This window comes from Pseudophryne corroboree, chromosome 1 (assembly GCF_028390025.1).
Source record: "Pseudophryne corroboree isolate aPseCor3 chromosome 1, aPseCor3.hap2, whole genome shotgun sequence".
In the NCBI taxonomy this organism is placed as follows: Eukaryota; Metazoa; Chordata; class Amphibia; order Anura; family Myobatrachidae; genus Pseudophryne; species Pseudophryne corroboree.
In genome coordinates, this window is record NC_086444.1 from 1,014,672,418 (window position 1) to 1,014,693,192 (window position 20,775).

A 20,775-nucleotide genomic window follows, 5' to 3' on the forward strand; every position below is an offset into this window, starting at 1 on the left:
CCGAAAGGGGTCCCATGCTGACACATGGGACCCCTCTCCCCGAATGCCGGGACATCACGTGACTCCTGTCACTGATGTCCCTTCAGCCAATCAGGAAGCGCTACTGCCGTGGCGCTCATCTGATTGGCTGGACGCCGTCTGTACTCTGACAGCGCCTCGCACAGCTCCCTCCATTACTTTCAATGGTGGGAACTTAGCGGCTAGCGGTGGGGTCACCCGCCGGTCACCGCTGACCGGCGGGTGACCTCACCGCTAGCCGCTAAGTTCCCACCATTGAATATAATGGAGGGAGCTGTGCGATGCGCTGTCACAGCGATCAGCCAATCAGGTTAGCGCAACGAAGTTGCGCTTCCTGATTGGCTTAGAGACCTGTCAGTGACAACTGTCACTGACAGATCTTAATCGTGGATAGGTGTCCCATGTGTCAGCATGGGACACCTTTCAGTCCGTTTTTGGTGCGGGTAAATGCGCTTTCTTTTTTTGCCAAGTCCGTGGATTTATCTCTGGAGCCTGTTGAGGTGAGTATAATTGATCTTTTATTTTCAGGTACCCCGGGATTCTACATGGAGAAGAGGACCGATGTCGGCGTGTGAACATAGGTAAGTATGTGTGTGTCGGCAGTGTGTAATAAAGTTTTACTGTCGACGGTGTCTGTGTCCTGTTTTTATTTGGGTATTTTTTTTCCATTAGAACTACAGGTACCAGCGGGCCCGTTTTTCTCCCGCATGCTGGTACTTGTGGTTCTCCAAGTACCAGCTTGCAGGGGAGGCTTGCTGGGACTTGTAGTACTAATGGAAAAAACAATATCTTTTTTTTTGAACACAAAGGCTATCAGCCCCCCCATCCGCAGCCCATTGGATGGGGGGGGACAGCCTCGGGCTTCACCCCTGGCCCTTGGGTGGCTGGGGGGGGGGGACCCCTTGATTGAAGGGGTCCCCATTCCCCCAGGGTTCCCCGGCCAGGGGTGACTAGTTGGATATTTGATGCCACGGCCGCAGGGCACTGTATAAAAGTGACCCCCGGCTGTGGCATTATCTGTCCAGCTAGTGGAGCCCGATGCTGGTGTTAAAAATACGGGGGACCCCTACTCGTTTTGTCCCCCGTATTTTTGGCACCAGCATCAGGCGCAGAGCCCGGTGCTGGTTTTAAAAATACGGGGGATCCCCTGTCAATTTTTTCCCCGCATTTTTAGAACCAGGACCAGCTCAATGAGCCCGAGGCTGGTTATGCTTTGGAGGGGGGACCCCACGCCATTTTTTTCCCGGATTTTACCGTTCCAGCAATAAAAAAAATAAAAAAATAAAAATATTATTTTAAAAAATATATAAATAATATTTGTGCCTCCCCCAAAAAAAAAAAAAAAACCTAATCCCTTCTAATATAAATAGATCTGCTATTCCTAAAAAAAAAAACACAAAAAAAAACATGTTTAAAAATTTTTTATTTGTTTTCACCCTCCAAAGTGTGGCGGAGTGAAAATCGCGAATTTGCTGTCTAAAAGCACTGCAGGCGAATTTCCAAACTTGAATTGAATATGCTGGAGGCGAATTGCAGCATCTGTACCATTGCAGAAAAGGCGAATTCGGAAAAAGGCGAATTGAGAAAAGGCGAATTTTGACGGGCCGTTTTTTTGCGAAAAATGACTGCACTGCATAGGCGAATTGATTTTTGGAGGCGAAAACGGCCCGGAATTCGCCTATTTTGCCAATTCGCCCGCTATTGCATATACCCCTATGTCTGATCTTATAAGCTTTACCCGAAAAAGGATTTTTAATTGTGTCACAAGTCAGCATATAGCCGCAAGTGACACAGCCAGTGCACTTAAAGCAGCCGTTCTTAGGTATTCCTAGAAAGGTTGTGGGTACCTTCTTATCAAAGTTTGTAATATCATTATGCACAACATAGTCACGTATGTTTCTTCCTCTGGAATAACTACACAGGATACGCTTATTTTGTACACTAGGTAAATCCTTATCGGTTGCTACAATGGGCCAATGCGAGCGAATTGCTTTTCTCACTTTATTGCTTACAACATTGTAGTGATTAGGCCATATGATTTTATTGGCTGTGGATTTCTTAGGCTTGGGTTTTAACGTGTTTTCTCTGGGGATGGACATTACTTTCTGTTTAAGTTCTAATAGTGATTGTTTGGCATATCCCCGAGCCATGAATTTATCAATCATGAGATCTAACTGTGGAGAAACGTAATTTTCATCGCTACAAATACGTCTCACACGTAAGAATTGAGAGAAGTGCAGACCTTTCTGAATAGTGACAGGATGATGACTCTGCGCACTAAGTAATGTGTTGCGGTCTGTCAGTTTAAGAAACAGTGAGGGTTTGAGCCCACTGTCTGTCCTATCAATTCTCACATCCAAAAAATCAATGGAATATTTATCCATTTTACAAGTCAATTTAACAGGGCTATCGCTAAGGTTGTGATTTTTTATGAGTTGTTCCAAAGATTCTCTATCCCCTTTCCATAACAACAGCATGTCGTCTATAAAACGAGTATAATAGACGACATTCTGTTGAATGACTGGATCTGAAAAAAAGATTTCTTTCTCCACTGATATCATGTATGCATTAGCATATGACGGGGCGTGACGCTCCCATGGCACACCTTGATACTTGGAGATAGTATCTCCCATCAAAATAAAAATAAATTTTATTCACCATCTCTAACAGAGCACAGAAAAAGTTCACATCGGGTCCTTTATACCAGATATTATTTGTAATAAGCCTCCTGGTAGCAGCAATACCTTCACCATGGGGAATGTAAGTATATAACGAACTAGCATCTATACTGCATAATATGCACTCAGGTGGAATGTTAGTTAAATTAAAGTTGTATCAGAAGATCAGTTGTGTCCTTCAGGACATATGCTGATATCTTAACACACGGCTGAAGATAGGTGTCTAAGTATATGGACACAGGTTGAAAAATAGAGCCCCTGGCCGAAATGATCGGTCTCCCGATAAGTCCTGTGATTGGATGGACAAATTGTCTAAACAGGTTGATAACTACAAACGTGACTTGTTAAAGTACAAACGTGAAAAATTCACCAAAGTCAATACTGACTATGAAACTAACAACGTCTATGGTTGGTTAACTGGGGGTTCTCAGTCATCCCAGCAGCAACAGAGGGAGGTCGATGCTTTGGTAGAAATCCTAATTATAAGTCCGCTCAAGATTCTGTCACGTCTGCCAGTGACAGTGATCAAGGACCTAGGAGAGGAAAGCGGTTTAAATCACTCCCTTTAGGGATGTAAACGAGAGCCACACATCGTGCAGCAAACGCCAATATAACCGACGAGGAGGTCAGTGGAAGCGATGCACGCAGAAAACCACCCCTACCAACCAAGAGTTAATTTTCAACCTGTCTTCAGTCCCACTCAGTGTTGAAGAAACAAATGTATTGAAGAAAAGACTGAGCTTTGTACCCACCACTGCCTTTGACCCTTTTCTGTGGAAAACTGAAATCTTCAAACTAAACCGACAATTAAAGCTACAGGAATTTGTTGGATCACGACCGTTGACGGGTATAGAGAGTCCAATACCCAATGAACTTAAGAAATTAGCACCGAGATCAAACTTTGATCCCAATTCAGACAATGCATCAATTAAATCCTTTATTAGGATGCTGGATACTACTGTTGACACCATCGAAACTAGATCTAATAAAGGACATTCTAACTTAACTACAGCTGAATTTAAAGCTCTTAAGACATTAAGTGCTAGGAAAGATATAGTGATCCTCACAGCGGATTAGGGCGGGTCAGTTGTAGTTCAGAATTTATCAGACTATCGGCAAGAAATTTTACGTCAACTGTCTGATCACTCGGTGTACCGCCTCTTATCTGTTGATCCGACGGTTGAATACAAAAAAAATCTCTTGATCAATTATTACAGGATGCTGTTGATATGGGGGTTGTATCTAATGATGTTATTTGCTTATTAAAAACGTAATTCCCTATAAAACCATTGCTCTATACACTCCCAAAGGTACAACTGGAATTTAAATAATGCTAACCTCTGAGCCACTACGCTTCCCTATTTTACAGAACCCTATATATTCATCCAAAAATAGTTAACTCTTTCTCTCAGGTATATCAATGCAAAATGTGTATACTTGAAGCAACTTTAGCAGCAATACAACGTAGACTCACTTGGGGAGATTCAAATGTTTGAAAAGTCAGTTGAGAGTCTGTTTTACCCTATCTAATAGACAGGAAAAAACAGACACCCAACCGACTTTTCAAACAATTGAATTTCACCCTATGTCATTGGTGGGATATGCGGCATTCAGGAAACTTGCTTACTTTCTTAGGAGTATGAGAGAGCCCCCTGAAATTAATGAGTCCCCCAGACATTCTGGGAGAAATATGGCACAAGTTTGTGCCTAACACTCCTCCTGTCTGAGGTTTGCGAAAGACTTGATCTCTTCCATAATTCAATGCAACTATTTATAATAGTGTAGAACACACAGCAAAACACATATATTGTTATTTAGATAATTATTAGTAGGTGTACAATTCTTTCCTTCATCATTCTATTGAAAGCAATCTAGCACCATATCCCTAATGTTCCATCTAGCAATGTCTATGAATAGAACTAGGCTGGCAACGTTTGTCAGTCTGCTGTGTGGGGAGGTTGAATTAATGCCTAGAACACTTCAGGACAGTTTCTCTCAGCAAAACCTGGTATCCGCAGCTTAATGTACAAGGTGAATATTTTGCTGACCAGCTGCTCAGCTGACATTTTGGTATTTTTTCCTAAATCGGTGTGAACGTCGATTTTCTAGAAATTCCACACTAAGGCCAAGCACGCACTAGAACGATGTGCACCCGGACCGGGCCAGTATATCAGCCATTGGGATGACATATAGTATCTGCAGTACACATCAGTATGATGTAATGAGAAAGACAGAATGACATCTTGTCCTGTCCTTCATTACACTGCATGCAATATTGTCCGGTTGGACGTACAGATAACCGCATGTTTCTGCAGGAGTGCGCAGATTGGGCGTACACACTGGACTATCTGCCCTGTATGTCATTCCAATTCGTCCGGAAGCAACATCCGGCCAAGATCGCTCTAGCGTGTACCCTGCCTGAAACTTCAGCTAAATAAATAGACACCCTACAGTATATCTGTACAGTATATATTCTACTACTTAGTATTTTTTCTGCCAAACCACACTCCTATTGAGCATCACACATATCCCAATAACCACGCAGCAGCTGCTGTGGAGAAATATGCTAATGCCTGAAGGAGATGTCTGAAGGGAATAGGCGCCCACTGCCAGCATTTCAGATCTGATTGCAGCATCCAAAGACACAGCATCAAATCACCATTACAACCATTGGCCACAGCACCGGCCATCTGAGTAAGCATAAGGTTTCTCCATTGCCGAGGCCAGTAAACCTGATGGGGCCAGTAAATCTGCATCAGGGGACACAGACACTGGTCTTGGCATGCCTCAAAAATGGAGCCGATGACCCTGTTTTCAAGAATGCAGTTCATCACCGCCCCATCCCCACCCCCTAAACGACCACAGCACGCCAATCTGTTATGATTACACTCGGTTCCGTAGGTTTATAGGTGGTGCCTTATGATGCTCATATAATTACCCACTGCCCAGCAGTATTTTAGTCTCCTGCAGCCAAAGACTTTGCCTATAGCAGCCGCCTTTCCAGGGTGAATTAGGTCCACCCTGTACTCAGATGCCCCCAGGTTTTATGTATATATAAGGTGACTGTCGGATGCTGGGCAGGAATAAATGCAGTATGGTGAGACGTCACCTGACACAACCTTACTACTGTGCTAAGGTACAGACAGAGGAATATATGAGGAATGCACGTAAGTGCAACAATGCAAATGTACAGGTTGGAATATAATCAATCACTATATACATGCAACAATGCACAGGGTGTTATGAACAACAAGACTGTAAGTACCAATGATTTCAAAAAGCAACAATGCACAAGGTGGATACAATAAAGAAATGCAGGCAATACAGTGCCTGTGTGGAAACTCCACACCAAAACCTGAATACAAGGCTAGCTGGATCAGATCAGGAATTCAGTCAGGCAGGGTCTCAGAATCACAGGCTTGACAGGTTCTCACAGGAGCTGACAGGTTCTCACAAGAGCAGGAACTATCACCAGTGATTTGGGAGAGGCCAGGAAGGGAATATAAATGGTGCTGCACCAATCACTGCTGAAAACCCTAATTAACAATACCGTGCAGCTGCCCTGCTGCATGTCCCTGAACAAACAGCTGAGTACTTTAATTATCCAGCAACGGGGAACACCGTCTGCCTCCAGCGTCCCCTTTGCTAGGGATCCAACGGCTCTCAGTGCCAAGTGTCTGCCTGTTGCTAGGCACCGGACGGGGACCGGAAGGCTTTGCGCCCGGAGTCCGCGCATTGCTAGGCACCGGGCGGGGGTAAGCGGGAGGCGTGGCGTCCCGGTTCCTAAGCAACGGCCGGAATGCACGCCTCCCGCCGCTAACACAATCATGCTGTGGAGATCATCGTCACTGATACAGATCTGCACATGCTTAATACAGATACTGTGCATGCGCAGGCCTATATACTGTACATCAGAGATGTACGTAAACCACTGGGTCTTACTAAGCAGTGATAAGAGCGGAGAAGTGAGCCAGTGGAGAAGTGGCCCCATTAACCAATCAGCAGCTCTGTATATTCATTTTATAGTATGCAAATTATAGATGTTACTTCAGTGCTGATTGGTTGCCATGGGCAACTTCTCCACTGGCTCACTTCTTTGCTCTTATCACTGCTTAGTAAATGTCCCCCTTAGTCCGCTGGGCATGCATGTAACAGCATTTGCCAGCACACAGGCATAGTAAAGCAGTAAGTTCAGCCTTACGGCTTGACTAGCAGCACCTGGGAGCTGAGCATGTAGCAAGCATATTGCTGTGATGAGCAATGGTAGAAAATATATACTATTGCTGCTATTAAAAAATAAGGTGGTTTCAGGTACCATGAAAATGGCAGAAATGTAATTTTAAGACTATTATGTGACTGTTTACTAGTACAACCTTTCGCTGTCCAGCTGTGTTGGAACTACAAGTTCCAGCTTGCCCTCTGGCAGAATATGCTGTGCTTTGTAGATCCACGACACTGAGGAGCCAGAGGCACTGCTAAAGGTATTAACTGAAGGCTGCCTAGCTTATGTTCTGGCTGTTTGCTTCACCTCTGTAGCTTCTCGGGAGCAGGGCAGTGGTGCGGAGTCTGTACATGCATTACTAAGCAAAGGAAATATGTTATGTAACCATAAGCACAACATTTTAAAGCCTCTGTTACACTTGATACAAGAATTACATTATAAATATAACTTTTCTTTATTGTGTTTTACAACAATGTCATGTTGATATTGTTTACATTAGCTCTGCGTTTTTTTTCGTTAAAAGCAAGAGATCCAGTCACAAATAGCACCTCTGTGGCGATCTGTAGCAAAACTCCATTCTTATTGCAATTTATAAATAAAATGTTGCCTGGGCATCTCAATTCTTCCCAGTCGGTGCCCTATGCCAGCATCAGCGCCTGGAGAATAATCTCCCCCTGCCCCACTCACACATACCATTGCGTGTAGGTTATAATTAGTGATGTGCACAGGACATTTTTCGGGTTTTGTGTTTTGGTTTTGGATTCGGTTCCGCGGCCGTGTTTTGGATTCGGACGCGTTTTGGCAAAACCTCACCGAAAATTTTTTGTCGGATTCGGGTGTGTTTTGGATTCGGGTGTTTTTTTCAAAAAACCCTAAAAAACAGCTTAAATCATAGAATTTGGGGGTCATTTTGATCCCATAGTATTATTAACCTCAATAACCATAATTTCCACTCATTTCCAGTCTATTCTGAACACCTCACACCTCACAATATTATTTTTAGTCCTACAATTTGCACCGAGGTCGCTGGATGGCTAAGCTAAGCGACACAAGTGGCCGACACAAACACCTGGCCCATCTAGGAGTGGCACTGCAGTGTCAATCAAGACAGGATGGCACTTCCAAAAAATTGTCCCCAAACAGCACATGATGCAAAGAAAAAAAGAGGCGCACCAAGGTGGCTGTTTGACTAAGCTAAGCGACACAAGTGGCCGACACAAACACCTGGCCCATCTAGGAGTGGCACTGCAGTGTCAATCAAGACAGGATGGCACTTCCAAAAAATTGTCCCCAAACAGCACGTGATGCAAAGAAAAAAAGAGGCGCACTAAGGTCGCTGTTTGACTAAGCTAAGCGACACAAGTGGCCGACACAAACACCTGGCCCATTTAGGACTGGCACTGCAGTGTCAATCAAGACAGGATGGCACTTCCAAAAAATTGTCCCCAAACAGCACATGATGCAAAGAAAAAAAGAGGCGCACCAAGGTGGCTGTGTGACTAAGCTAAGCGACACAAGTGGCCGACACAAACACCTGGCCCATCTAGGAGTGGCACTGCTGTGTCAGGCAGGATGGCACTTCCAAAAAATTGTCCCCAAACAGCACATGATGCAAAGAAAAAAAGAGGCGCATCAAGGTGGCTGTGTGACTAAGCTAAGCGACACAAGTGGCCGACACAAACACCTGGCCCATCTAGGAGTGGCACTGCAGTGTCAATCAAGACAGGATGGCACTTCCAAAAAATTGTCCCCAAACAGCACATGATGCAAAGAAAAATGAAAGATAAAAGAGGTGCAAGATGGAATTGTCCTTGGGCCCTTCCACCCACCCTTATGTTGTATAAACAGGACATGCACACTTTAACGAACCCATCATTTCAGCGACAGGGTCTGCCACACGACTCTGACTGAAATGACTGGTTGGTTTGTGCCCCCACCAAAAAAGAAGCAATCAGTCTCTCCTTGCACAAACTGGCTCTACAGAGGCAAGATGTCCACCTCATCATCATCCTCCGATTCCTCACCCCTTTCACTGTGTACATCCCCCTCCTCACAGATTATTAATTCGTCCCCACTGGAATCCACCATCTCAGGTCCCCGTGTGCTTTCTGGAGGCAATTGCTGCTGGTGAATGTCTCCACGGAGGAATTGATTATAATTCATTTTGATGAACATCATCTTCTCCACATTTTCTGGAAGTAACCTCGTACGCCGATTGCTGACAAGGTGAGCGGCTGCACTAAACACTCTTTCGGAGTACACACTGGAGGGAGGGCAACTTAGGTAGAATAAAGCCAGTTTGTGCAAGGGCCTCCAAATTGCCTCTTTTTCCTGCCAGTATACGTACGGACTGTCTGACGTGCCTACTTGGATGCAGTCACTCATATAATCCTCCACCATTCTTTCCATGGTGAGAGAATCATATGCAGTGACAGTAGACGACATGTCAGTAATCATTGGCAGGTCCTTCAGTCCGGACCAGATGTCAGCACTCGCTCCAGACTGCCCTGCATCACCGCCAGCGGGTGGGCTAGGAATTCTTAGCCTTTTCCTCGCACCCCCAGTTGCGGGAGAATGTGAAGGAGGAGATGTTGACGGGTGACGGGTCACGCTTGACTTGACAATTTTCTCACCAGCAGGTCTTTGAACCTCTGCAGACTTGTGTCTGCCGGAAAGAGAGATACAACGTAGGTTTTAAATCTAGGATCGAGCACGGTGGCCAAAATGTAGTGCTCTGATTTCAACAGATTGACCACCCGTGAATCCTGGTTAAGCGAATGAAGGGCTCCATCCACAAGTCCCACATGCCTAGCGGAATCGCTCTGTTTTAGCTCCTCCTTCAATGTCTCCAGCTTCTTCTGCAAAAGCCTGATGAGGGGAATGACCTGACTCAGGCTGGCAGTGTCTGAACTGACTTCCCGTGTGGCAAGTTCAAAGGGTTGCAGAACCTTGCACAACGATGAAATCATTCTCCACTGCGCTTGAGTCAGGTGCATTCCCCCTCCTTTGCCTATATCGTGGGCAGATGTATAGGCTTGAATGGCCTTTTGCTGCTCCTCCATCCTCTGAAGCATATAGAGGGTTGAATTCCACCTCGTTACCACCTCTTGCTTCAGATGATGGCAGGGCAGGTTCAGGAATGTTTGGTGGTGCTCCAGTCTTCTGTACGCGGTGCCTGAATGCCGAAAGTGGCCCGCAATTCTTCGGGCCACCGACAGCATCTCTTGCACACCCCTGTCATTTTTTAAATAATTCTGCACCACCAAATTCAATGTATGTGCAAAACATGGGACGTGCTGGAATTTGCCCAGATGTAATGCATGCACAATATTGCTGGCGTTGTCCGATGTCACAAATCCCAAGGAGAGTCCAATTGGGGTAAGCCATTCTGCGATAATCTTCCTCAGTTCCCGTAAGAGGTTGTCAGCTGTGTGCCTCTTATGGAAAGCGGTGATACAAAGCGTAGCCTGCCTAGGAACGACTTGGCGTTTGCGAGATGCTACTACTGGTGCCGCCGCTGCTGTTCTTGCTGCGGGAGGCAATACATCTACCCAGTGGGCTGTCACAGTCATATAGTCCTGAGTCTGCCCTGCTCCACTTGTCCACATGTCCGTGGTTAAGTGGACATTGGGTACAACTGCATTTTTTAGGACACTGGTGAGTATTTTTCTGAGATCTGTGTACATTTTCGGTTTCGCCTGCCTAGAGAAATGGAACCTAGATGGTATTTGGTTCCGGGGACACAGTACCTCAATCAAGTCTATAGTTGCCTCTGAATTAACGATGGATACCGGAACCACGTTTCTCACCGCCCAGGCTGCCAAGGCCTGAGTTATCTGCTTTGCAGCAGGATGACTGCTGTGATATTTAATCTTCCTCGCAAAGGACTGTTGGACAGTCAATTGCTTACTGGAAGCAGTACAAGTGGTCTTCCGACTTCCCCTCTTGGATGACGATCGACTCCCAGCAGCAACAACAACAGCGCCAGCAGCAGTAGGCGTTACACTCAAGGATGCATCGGAGGAATCCCAGGCAGGAGAGGACTCGTCAGACTTGACAGTGACATGGCCTGCAGGACTATTGACTTTCCTGGGTAAGGAGGAAATTGACACTGAGGGAGTTGGTGGTGTGGTTTGCAGGAGCTTGGTTACAAGAGGAAGGGATTTACTGGTCAGTGGACTGCTTCCGCTGTCTCCCAAAGTTTTTGAACTTGTCACTGACTTATGATGAATGCGCTGCAGGTGACGTATAAGGGAGGATGTTCCGAGGTGGTTAACGTCCTTACCCCTACTTATTACAGCTTGACAAAGGCAACACACGGCTTGACACCTGTTGTCCGCATTTGTGTTGAAATAATTCCACACCGAAGAGCTGATTTTTTTTGTATTTTGACCAGGCATGTCAATGGCCATATTCCTCCCACGGACAACAGGTGTCTCCCCGGGTGCCTGACTTAAACAAACCACCTCACCATCAGAATCATCCTTGTCAATTTCCTCCCCAGCGCCAGCAACACCCATATCCTCATCCTGGTGTACTTCAACAGTGACATCTTCAATTTGACTATCAGGAACAGGACTGCGGGTGCTCCTTCCAGCTCTTGCAGGGGGCGTGCAAATGGTGGAAGGCGCAAGCTCTTCCCGTCCAGTGTTGGGAAGGTCAGGCATCGCAACCGACACAATTGGACTCTCCTTGGGGATTTGTGATTTAGAAGAACGCACAGTTCTTTGCTGTGCTTTTGCCAGCTTAAGTCTTTTCTTTTTTCTAGCGAGAGGATGAGTGCTTCCATCCTCATGTGAAGCTGAACCACTAGCCATGAACATAGGCCAGGGCCTCAGCCGTTCCTTGCCGCTCCGTGTCGTAAATGGCATATTGGCAAGTTTACGCTTCTCCTCAGATGCTTTTAATTTTGATTTTTGGGTCATTTTACTGAACTTTTGTGTTTTGGATTTTACATGCTCTCTACTATGACATTGGGCATCGGCCTTGGCAGACGACGTTGATGGCATTTCATCGTCTCGACCATGACTAGTGGCAGCAGCTTTAGCACGAGGTGGAAGTGGATCTTGATCTTTCCCTATTTTAACCTCCACATTTTTGTTCTCCATTTTTTAATGTGTGGAATTATATGCCAGTATCAATAGCAATGGCCTACTACTATATTTACTGCGCACAACTGAAATGCACCACAGGTATGGATGGATAGTATACTTGACGACACAGAGGTAGGTACAGCAGTGGCCTACCGTACTGCTATATATATTATACTGGTGGTCACTGTGTCAGCAAACTGCAAAACTAAAATGCACCACAGGTATAGAATGTAGATGGATAGTATACTTAATGGATGACGACACAGAGGTAGGTACAACAGTGGCCTACCATACTGCTATATATAGTATACTGGTGGTCACTGTGTCAGCAAACTGCAAAACTAAAATGCACCACAGGTATAGAATGTAGATGGATAGTATACTTAATGGATGATGACACAGAGGTAGGTACAGCAGTGGCCTACCGTACTGCTATATATAGTATACTGGTGGTCACTGTGTCAGCAAACTGCAAAACTAAAATGCACCACAGGTATAGAATGTAGATGAATAGTATACTTAATGGATGACGACACAGAGGTAGGTACCAGCAGTGGCCTACCGTACTGCTATATATTGTATACTGGTGGTCACTGTGTCAGCAAACTGCAAAACTAAAATTCACCACAGGTATAGAATGTAGATGGATAGTATACTTAATGGATGACGACACAGAGGTAGGTACAGCAGTGGCCTACCGTACTGCTATATATAGTATACTGGTGGACACTGTGTCAGCAAACTGCAAAACTAAAATGCACCACAGGTATAGAATGTAGATAATTAGTATACTTAATGGATGACGACACAGAGGTAGGTACAGCAGTGGCCTACCGTACTGCTATATATAGTATACTGGTGGTCACTGTGTCAGCAAACTGCAAAACTAAAATGCAGCACAGGTATAGAATGTAGATGGATAGTATACTTAATGGATGACGACACAGAGGTAGGTACAGCAGTGGTCTACCGTACTGCTATATATAGTATACTGGTGGACACTGTGTCAGCAAACTGCAAAACTAAAATGCACCACAGGTATAGAATGTAGATGGATAGTATACTTAATGGATGACGACACAGAGGTAGGTACAGCAGTGGCCTACCGTACTGCTATATATAGTATACTGGTGGACACTGTGTCAGCAAACTGCAAAACTAAAATGCACCACAGGTATAGAATGTAGATGGATAGTATACTTAATGGATGATGACACAGAGGTAGGTACAGCAGTGGCCTACCGTACTGCTATATATAGTATACTGGTGTTCACCTTGTCAGCAAACTGCAAAACTAAAATGCACCACAGGTATAGAATGTAGATGGATAGTATACTTAATGGATGACGACACAGAGGTAGGTACAGCAGTGGCCTTCCGTACTGCTATATATAGTATACTGGTGGACACTGTCAGCAAACTGCAAAACTAAAATGCACCACAGGTATAGAATGTAGATGGATAGTATACTTAATGGATGACGACACAGAGGTAGGTACAGCAGTGGCCTACCGTACTACTATATATAGTATACTGGTGGTCACTGTGTCAGCAAACTGCAAAACTAAAATGCACCACAGGTATAGAATGTAGATGGATAGTATACTTAATGGATGACGACACAGAGGTAGGTACAGCAGTGGCCTACCGTACTGCCATATATAGTATACTGGTGGTCACTGTCAGCAAACTGCAAAACTAAAATGCACCACAGGTATAGAATGTAGATGGATAGTATACTTAATGGATGATGACACAGAGGTAGGTACAGCAGTGGCCTACCGTACTGCTATATATAGTATACTGGTGGTCACTGTGTCAGCAAACTGCAAAACTAAAATGCACCACAGGTATAGAATGTAGATGGATAGTATACTTAATGGATGACGACACAGAGGTAGGTACAGCAGTGGCCTACCGTACTGCCATATATAGTATACTGGTGGTCACTGTCAGCAAACTGCAAAACTAAAATGCACCACAGGTATAGAATGTAGATGGATAGTATACTTAATGGATGACGACACAGAGGTAGGTACAGCAGTGGCCTACCGTACTGCTATATATAGTATACTGGTGGTCACTGTGTCAGCAAACTGCAAAACTAAAATGCAGCACAGGTATAGAATGTAGATGGATAGTATACTTAATGGATGATGACACAGAGGTAGGTACAGCAGTGGCCTACCATACTGCTATATATAGTATACTGGTGGTCACTGTGTCAGCAAACTGCAAAACTAAAATGCACCACAGGTATAGAATGTAGATGGATAGTATACTTAATGGATGACGACACAGAGGTAGGTACAGCAGTGGCCTACCGTACTGCTATATATAGTATACTGGTGGTCACTGTCAGCAAACTGCAAAACTAAAAATAGAATGTAGATGGATAGTATACTTAATGGATGACGACACAGAGGTAGGTACAGCAGTGGCCTACCGTACTGCTATATATAGTATACTGGTGGTCACTGTGTCAGCAAACTGCAAAACTAAAATGCAGCACAGGTATAGAATGTAGATGGATAGTATACTTAATGGATGACGACACAGAGGTAGGTACAGCAGTGGCCTACCATACTGCTATATATAGTATACTGGTGGACACTGTGTCAGCAAACTGCAAAACTAAAATGCACCACAGGTATAGAATGTAGATGGATAGTATACTTAATGGATGACGACACAGAGGTAGGTACAGCAGTGGCCTACCGTACTGCTATATATAGTATACTGGTGGACACTGTGTCAGCAAACTGCAAAACTAAATTGCACCACAGGTATAGAATGTAGATGGATAGTATACTTAATGGATGACGACACAGAGGTAGGTACAGCAGTGCACTCTGCACTGTACTCCTCCTATATAATATTAATTATACTGGTGGTCCCCAGTCCCCACAATAAAGCAGCACACTGAGCACAGATATGGAGTGTTTTTCAGGCAGACAACGTATACTGGTGGTCACTGTCAGCAAAACTCTGCACTGTACTCCTGCTATAGCTGCTTCCCAGTCCCCACAATTAAGCAGTGTGAGCACTCAGCACAGATATATTATGCAGCACACTGAGCACAGATATGGTATGGAGCGTTTTTTTCAGGCAGAGAACGGATAAAAACTGGTGGTCACTTATCAGCAAAACTCTGCACTGTACTCCTCCTAACAGCTGCTCCCCAGTCCTCCCCACAATTAAGCAATAAACCAATCAACTTCAACAATAAACGGAGAGGACGCCAGCCACGTCCTCTCCCTATCATCTCCAATGCACGAGTGAAAATGGCGGCGACGCGCGGCTGCTTATATAGAATCCGAATCTCGCGAGAATCCGACAGCGGGATGATGACGTTCGGGCGCGCTCGGGTTAGCCGAGCAAGGCGGAAAGGTTCGAACCTGCCTCGGACCCGTGTAAAAAGGGTGAAGTTCGTGGGGGTTCGGTTTCCGAGAAACCAAACCCGCTCATCTCTAGTTATATTGGCTAACAGCATCTTAATTGGAGATTGGCAAATTGTCCATTTCAACCGCCCCCACACTCACGATTATCTATATCTGCTGTGAGGCGTTATGTATTCTAAATAATATGGAAATCTGGATTCACCACAGGTTCTATATTAATAAATAGGAACCAAACTCACAGTGTTCTGCAAACACAGCAAGCATCTGAAACAGTGATTCCTATGGAATCCTCCTATTCCAATACTAGGAAGTGCAACTTCACAGAAAATACAATTATCACAATGTTTGTCATTTTCAGCAGGTTTTGACTGTTCTGTCACATTAGTAGTGTGGACTGTGATAGTAGCTGACAATACCGACAGCCGGAATCCTGGCTCACAGGGGCTATTTCCACTCATGGGTGTCCACGACACCCACAGATCTCGCTGCGTGGTGAGCACAGTGAGCCCGCAAGGGAACTCTTTGCACTCACCCTGCTGCCGGTATACTGGTGGCCGAGATGCCGCTGTCAGTATACTGACGGCCGGCATCCTGGCTGCCGTTAAATCATGCTGATCCCGGCTCACAGTATGGGTGTAATGAAAGACTCCTGGGGCAAAATTTACAAAAAATTAAAAAAAATGGTGACCAGCCTTTTGCGCTCCCAGGTAAATTCTTAGTGATGTCACACACCAGTTTAATAAGTGTGGATCTTAACACACAGCAAACTATGGAGACGAACTTACACATCAGTTCTGTCCCGCGTACACGTAATGGTTTCTTTTACATGTCAATCTTAAAAGGTCAAAGCTTACACTTACATTCTGTTTCAATCTCGCGTGCATACAAAGGTTTCTTTTTCCTCCTCTTAGATAAAGGACATCCCTTTGAGTACGAAGATTATTAAAAAAGGTTTTATTAAAAAAAGCCCTGTTACCTCCAACAGTATTACAGGGAACAAGTTAAAAAGTAACATGCATACAGCAGTGTATAGATTCAGAGTCTCACAAAAAGGAATTCATCAGAAAGGTAAGTGTCGGGAAAAACCTCTGCAGTGGTAATGGCCCCACTTTATCTGCCAGCAGAACAGACGTCCATTCGGAATCCTGGAGAGGTAGCTGAAAGTGAGGCCATTACTGCTGCAGAGGTTCTTCCCGACACTTACCTTTCTGATGAATTCCTTTTTGTGAGACTCTGAGTCTATACTCTATACACTGCTGTATGCATGTTACTTTTTAACTTGTTCCCTGTAATACTGTTGTAGGTAACAGGGCTTTTTTTAATAAAACCTTTTTTAATAATCTTCGTACTCAAAGGGATGTCCTTTATCTAAAAGGAGGAAAAAGAAACCTTTATATGCACGCGAGATTGAAACAGAATGTAAGTGTGACAGGACGGTACCGTACGGAAGCACTCACCGCTTGCCGCGTCCCGTCGACTGCGCACAGAATGGAAGGTCAAGCCGCACGAGGCCTGACCACATAGGGGATTCCCGCTTACCGTCAGTAACCGCCTGTTACTGACTCCACCCACTGCGTTGTGGGCGGGTTCTTGCTGCCACCACCAAACTCCTAACCTGCCGTGGCGTTTGGAACCACGGTTCTGCTCTGTATGTGCTGACGCACTGCCTTACCACAGCTGTGTGGTGCTGACGAATCCCCACTAGCCACTTGCTAGGCCTCTACCGGTAGCTGGCGGAAGGCGGAGCTTGGAGACGCTAGGTACTTCCCTGGACAGCCGGAGGACGGGGCTAGGTTTGGCCTAACCCTGTTGGTCACAAGATGAAGCAGTCTTCTTGAGGCAAAGATGTTTATTTGCTCAATAGTTCTAAAGAGAACCCTTCCCTATTGCTAGGGGCAACAGCATACAATTAGATGTTTCAGCAGAATAAAGATGGTACAACTACAACTCTGGAGGCACGCAGGTCTCCTATTTATGTCAGTTTTCCACACAGTACCACAGGGGGGTAAGCCCTCCCTGTCTTCTCCAACCAATCATGTTATTTTACAAAATACCAATAAATTACATTTTACAAGGATATAAGTGCAATAAAACAATATCCTCCTTCCTGTCACCCAGACAACGTTTGGTATCAGATTAACATTCACTATTGATAAATTTATCACATATCTTCAAAATACAAATGTGTCTGGTCATTCCCATCTGCAGGCAATCTCAGTGTTTAAGATTACAACAGGAATGGCTACAATACAAACAAACGGTCTTCCTTCCTTTAACTTCCATTCAGGGATCGTATATCAAATCCAAGCCCATAAACCCAATGATTAGCATCTCTCTCTAAGGAACTTACACATCAAAAGGTATTGTCCTTCACACCTCACTGCTAGTACAGGGCCCTTAGCATGCCCCTTCCTATTTCCAGAGGATAAGAGATGCGTATTCAGACAGCTATAGTAACTGCATTTTTCCTTTAAATATACACCAAGCCTGTCTTGAATATAAAATAGATACAGTTAAACATGTCTTCCTGCAATGGTGCACAGAGCACTACATATGACATGTTAAAAGTAAAACACATAATTAAACAAACTTTTAAACAGTCCGTAACATGGCGCTGGGCACGAGGGTTAACCCCTTCAGTGCCGCAGACGCCATTACACGTGTGGCTGGCTAGTCTCTCCGGCCACAGTAAGTGTAAGCTTTGACCTTTTAAGATTGACGTGTAAAAGAAACCATTACGTGTACGCGGGACAGAACTGATATGTAAGTTCGTCTCCATAGTTTGCTGTGTGTTAAGATCCACACTTATTAAACTGGTGTGTGACATCACTAAGAATTTACCCGGGAGCGCAAAAGGCTGGTCACCATTTTTTTGAATTCGTAGAGACTGGTGGGAGAGGGTGCTCCATTTGTGACTGAGCCATCTGCTTGCACCTGGGAAGCGCAAATGGAGAACAATTTACATTTTCTTTTTGTATCCAAAATTTATTAAAGTTCGATTTTGGTGATTCAGGGGATTTGGCATTCTGTTTCAATTCGATTTCCATTCGATTTGGGTTGAACAGATTTACTAAAGCCCAAATCGAATGTGAAATCGATTCTAAAGGCAGATCAACTCATATCCCAATAGAAATCAAATTTCTGAAAAACATCAATGTTTCCTCATAGACCAACATGAAATCCCCTAGTTTACTAAAGTTCGATTTGAAATGGACCTCAAAATCGAACCTCAAATCTCCAAATGTTTAGAATGATCTTAGACATTCGATTTTGGCTTCTAAACCCATTGTAAAGATAGGAAATTGATAGTAATTACATTTTAAGTACCCAAAAACACATAGGGCAGTGTGGAAGAAGCAATAATGGATGCCCAAGGCTATGATATGTTGTGCACCTACCTACACAATGCAAAACACCAACTGCCTGAGAAAACCCTGGAGCATCAATCAGAGCACTATCAGCAACCACTTAACTGGCATGGTCAGATTTCATGCAACTGCGCCGTCCCACCCTGTCCCCCCGTTTTTGACGAGGAAATCCGTTCTGCAAATGTGCATAATATAATGTTTGAATATTTTAAAAAATACTTTTTCAACTTTATTAAATAAAATACATTTTAAAAAACCATGTTGTTAACGCTTTTGAATGGAAAAATTGTCAGTTAAGTGGTTTTAATGAGTTGAATAGAGCACATATTTATACTTATAGACATCAAACGTATTATTGTATTATGTAATAAAACCAGAGCACAATATTGGGCGATTCGGATGAAAATTATATTGAAATTTACAAAAACCATGAGTGAAGTAACTGGCTATCCTGATTTAGTCCATGATGCTTAGATCCTCAATAATTCATCCCTGTCTGCCAAAAACCTTGTTGGTCAAATGCCAGAGGGATGGTTGTTGTGTAAGATGCCAGTATGTGTTAATAAAGCAACTAATAAAGAGGCACATATAACCACCCAATCCATGACAGAATGCATCTTTGTTTTATTTCTGTAAAAATGTATTCAAAATGCATATTTTTATATCATTTTGCAAAAAAGTTTGACATTGTACTCAGCTGCCGTCAATTGCATAATCACGCAAAAAAATAAAAAAAAACAATTCTGTTTTCATGTATAAAACAGTGTAAAGAGAGAGTTTTCCCTTTAATTAGTGTGCATGTGATACACTTGGACCAATAGGAAGCAATGAGGATGTTCTATTCGATTTTGCATTTGATTTTGCTGGGAATTTTAAAGGGGATTTGAGGTTCGATTTAGGAAGGGATTTCATACATTCAATTCGAAATTCATTCCAAACATGAATCACATCGAATTTGATTTGAAAATCGAATACAAAATAGATTTTTAGTACATAAGGGATTTTTCAAAAAATTTAGAAACACCAAAATGAATCGATTTCAGTCGATTTTGAAGATTCATAAAGTCCTTCCCAAAATCGAATTTTAGTAAATATACCCCCAGGTCTATGTCCCAATATAATTGACATCATCCAAACCTTTCACTTTGTCCTGCTGTTCTCTGTCCTTGACTGACAATATTTACAAACTGTTGTGTCTAAAATACAATTTTCATTCACACTGAGAAATGTTTGGGTGACACTGGTTAATACAAATTCTGAAGAGATGTACATCCTGTTATGTGAAAGTAATCTGATGCGCTTTGCTCATATTTTTGTAGACAAAGATGTCTCAAGTGAAGCAAGTAGGTCTTTTGGCTGCTGGGTGTCAGCCATGGAACAAAGATGTCTGTGCAGCCAGTGGAGACAGATTTGCATATTGTGCCACATTAGCTATTTATGTGTACCAGGTACGTTCATCCACCCTCTAATAACTAACAGTGGTAATTATTTGGGGTAATTCTCATTACCAGGCCTTCGTTTGTTGTAATATTATGGGTGGAATTCAGCTAGCTTTTTTTGCGACTTGTGAAACGGGACCTATTTATTTGCAAAAATTTACGTGCGATAATTCTCCTTAAGGATTTCTTTTCACCAGCTCCTGAGCACCTCCCTATTTTAAGTTAAAAATGTTGGGACTTGGTTCAGAACTACTGGGACACCCCACTTAATGACTAATTAGGCACTCGGAAGTTTTTCATTATTTTTATTTTGCAATAATGACATGTAATTTTTTGGATTAAAAAATGCAAACTGCAGGAAATTGGGATACATAGTATGGGGCAGGTATATGGGGGCGCTTAATGATTGGGACAAGTGTTTTTAGGCTTGCAGGGCGGAGTTATTGAGATTTTGTGGGGATTTATTTTTATTGAAATGATCCAAACATATGCAATTACCCAATTTTTAGACACCCCTAATTTAAGTAAAGCATTTATTGTTGCAGAAAACACTTGT

The 20,775-nt window shown here is 43.7% G+C and overlaps 1 protein-coding gene across 5 annotated transcripts in view; it reads left to right on the plus strand.

Moving 5' to 3' along the window:
- The window catches only part of WDR17 (WD repeat domain 17), a 296,790-nt gene that overhangs the window by 117,113 nt on the left and 158,902 nt on the right, over positions 1-20,775 (plus strand). For all 5 annotated transcript variants that reach the window (XM_063920656.1, XM_063920653.1, XM_063920655.1 and 2 more), the window contains one exon: positions 20,100-20,228. In XM_063920656.1, the coding sequence (XP_063776726.1) occupies positions 20,106-20,228 (123 nt within the window). In that variant the 5' untranslated portion in view covers positions 20,100-20,105. The remainder of the gene's footprint in view (positions 1-20,099; positions 20,229-20,775) is intronic.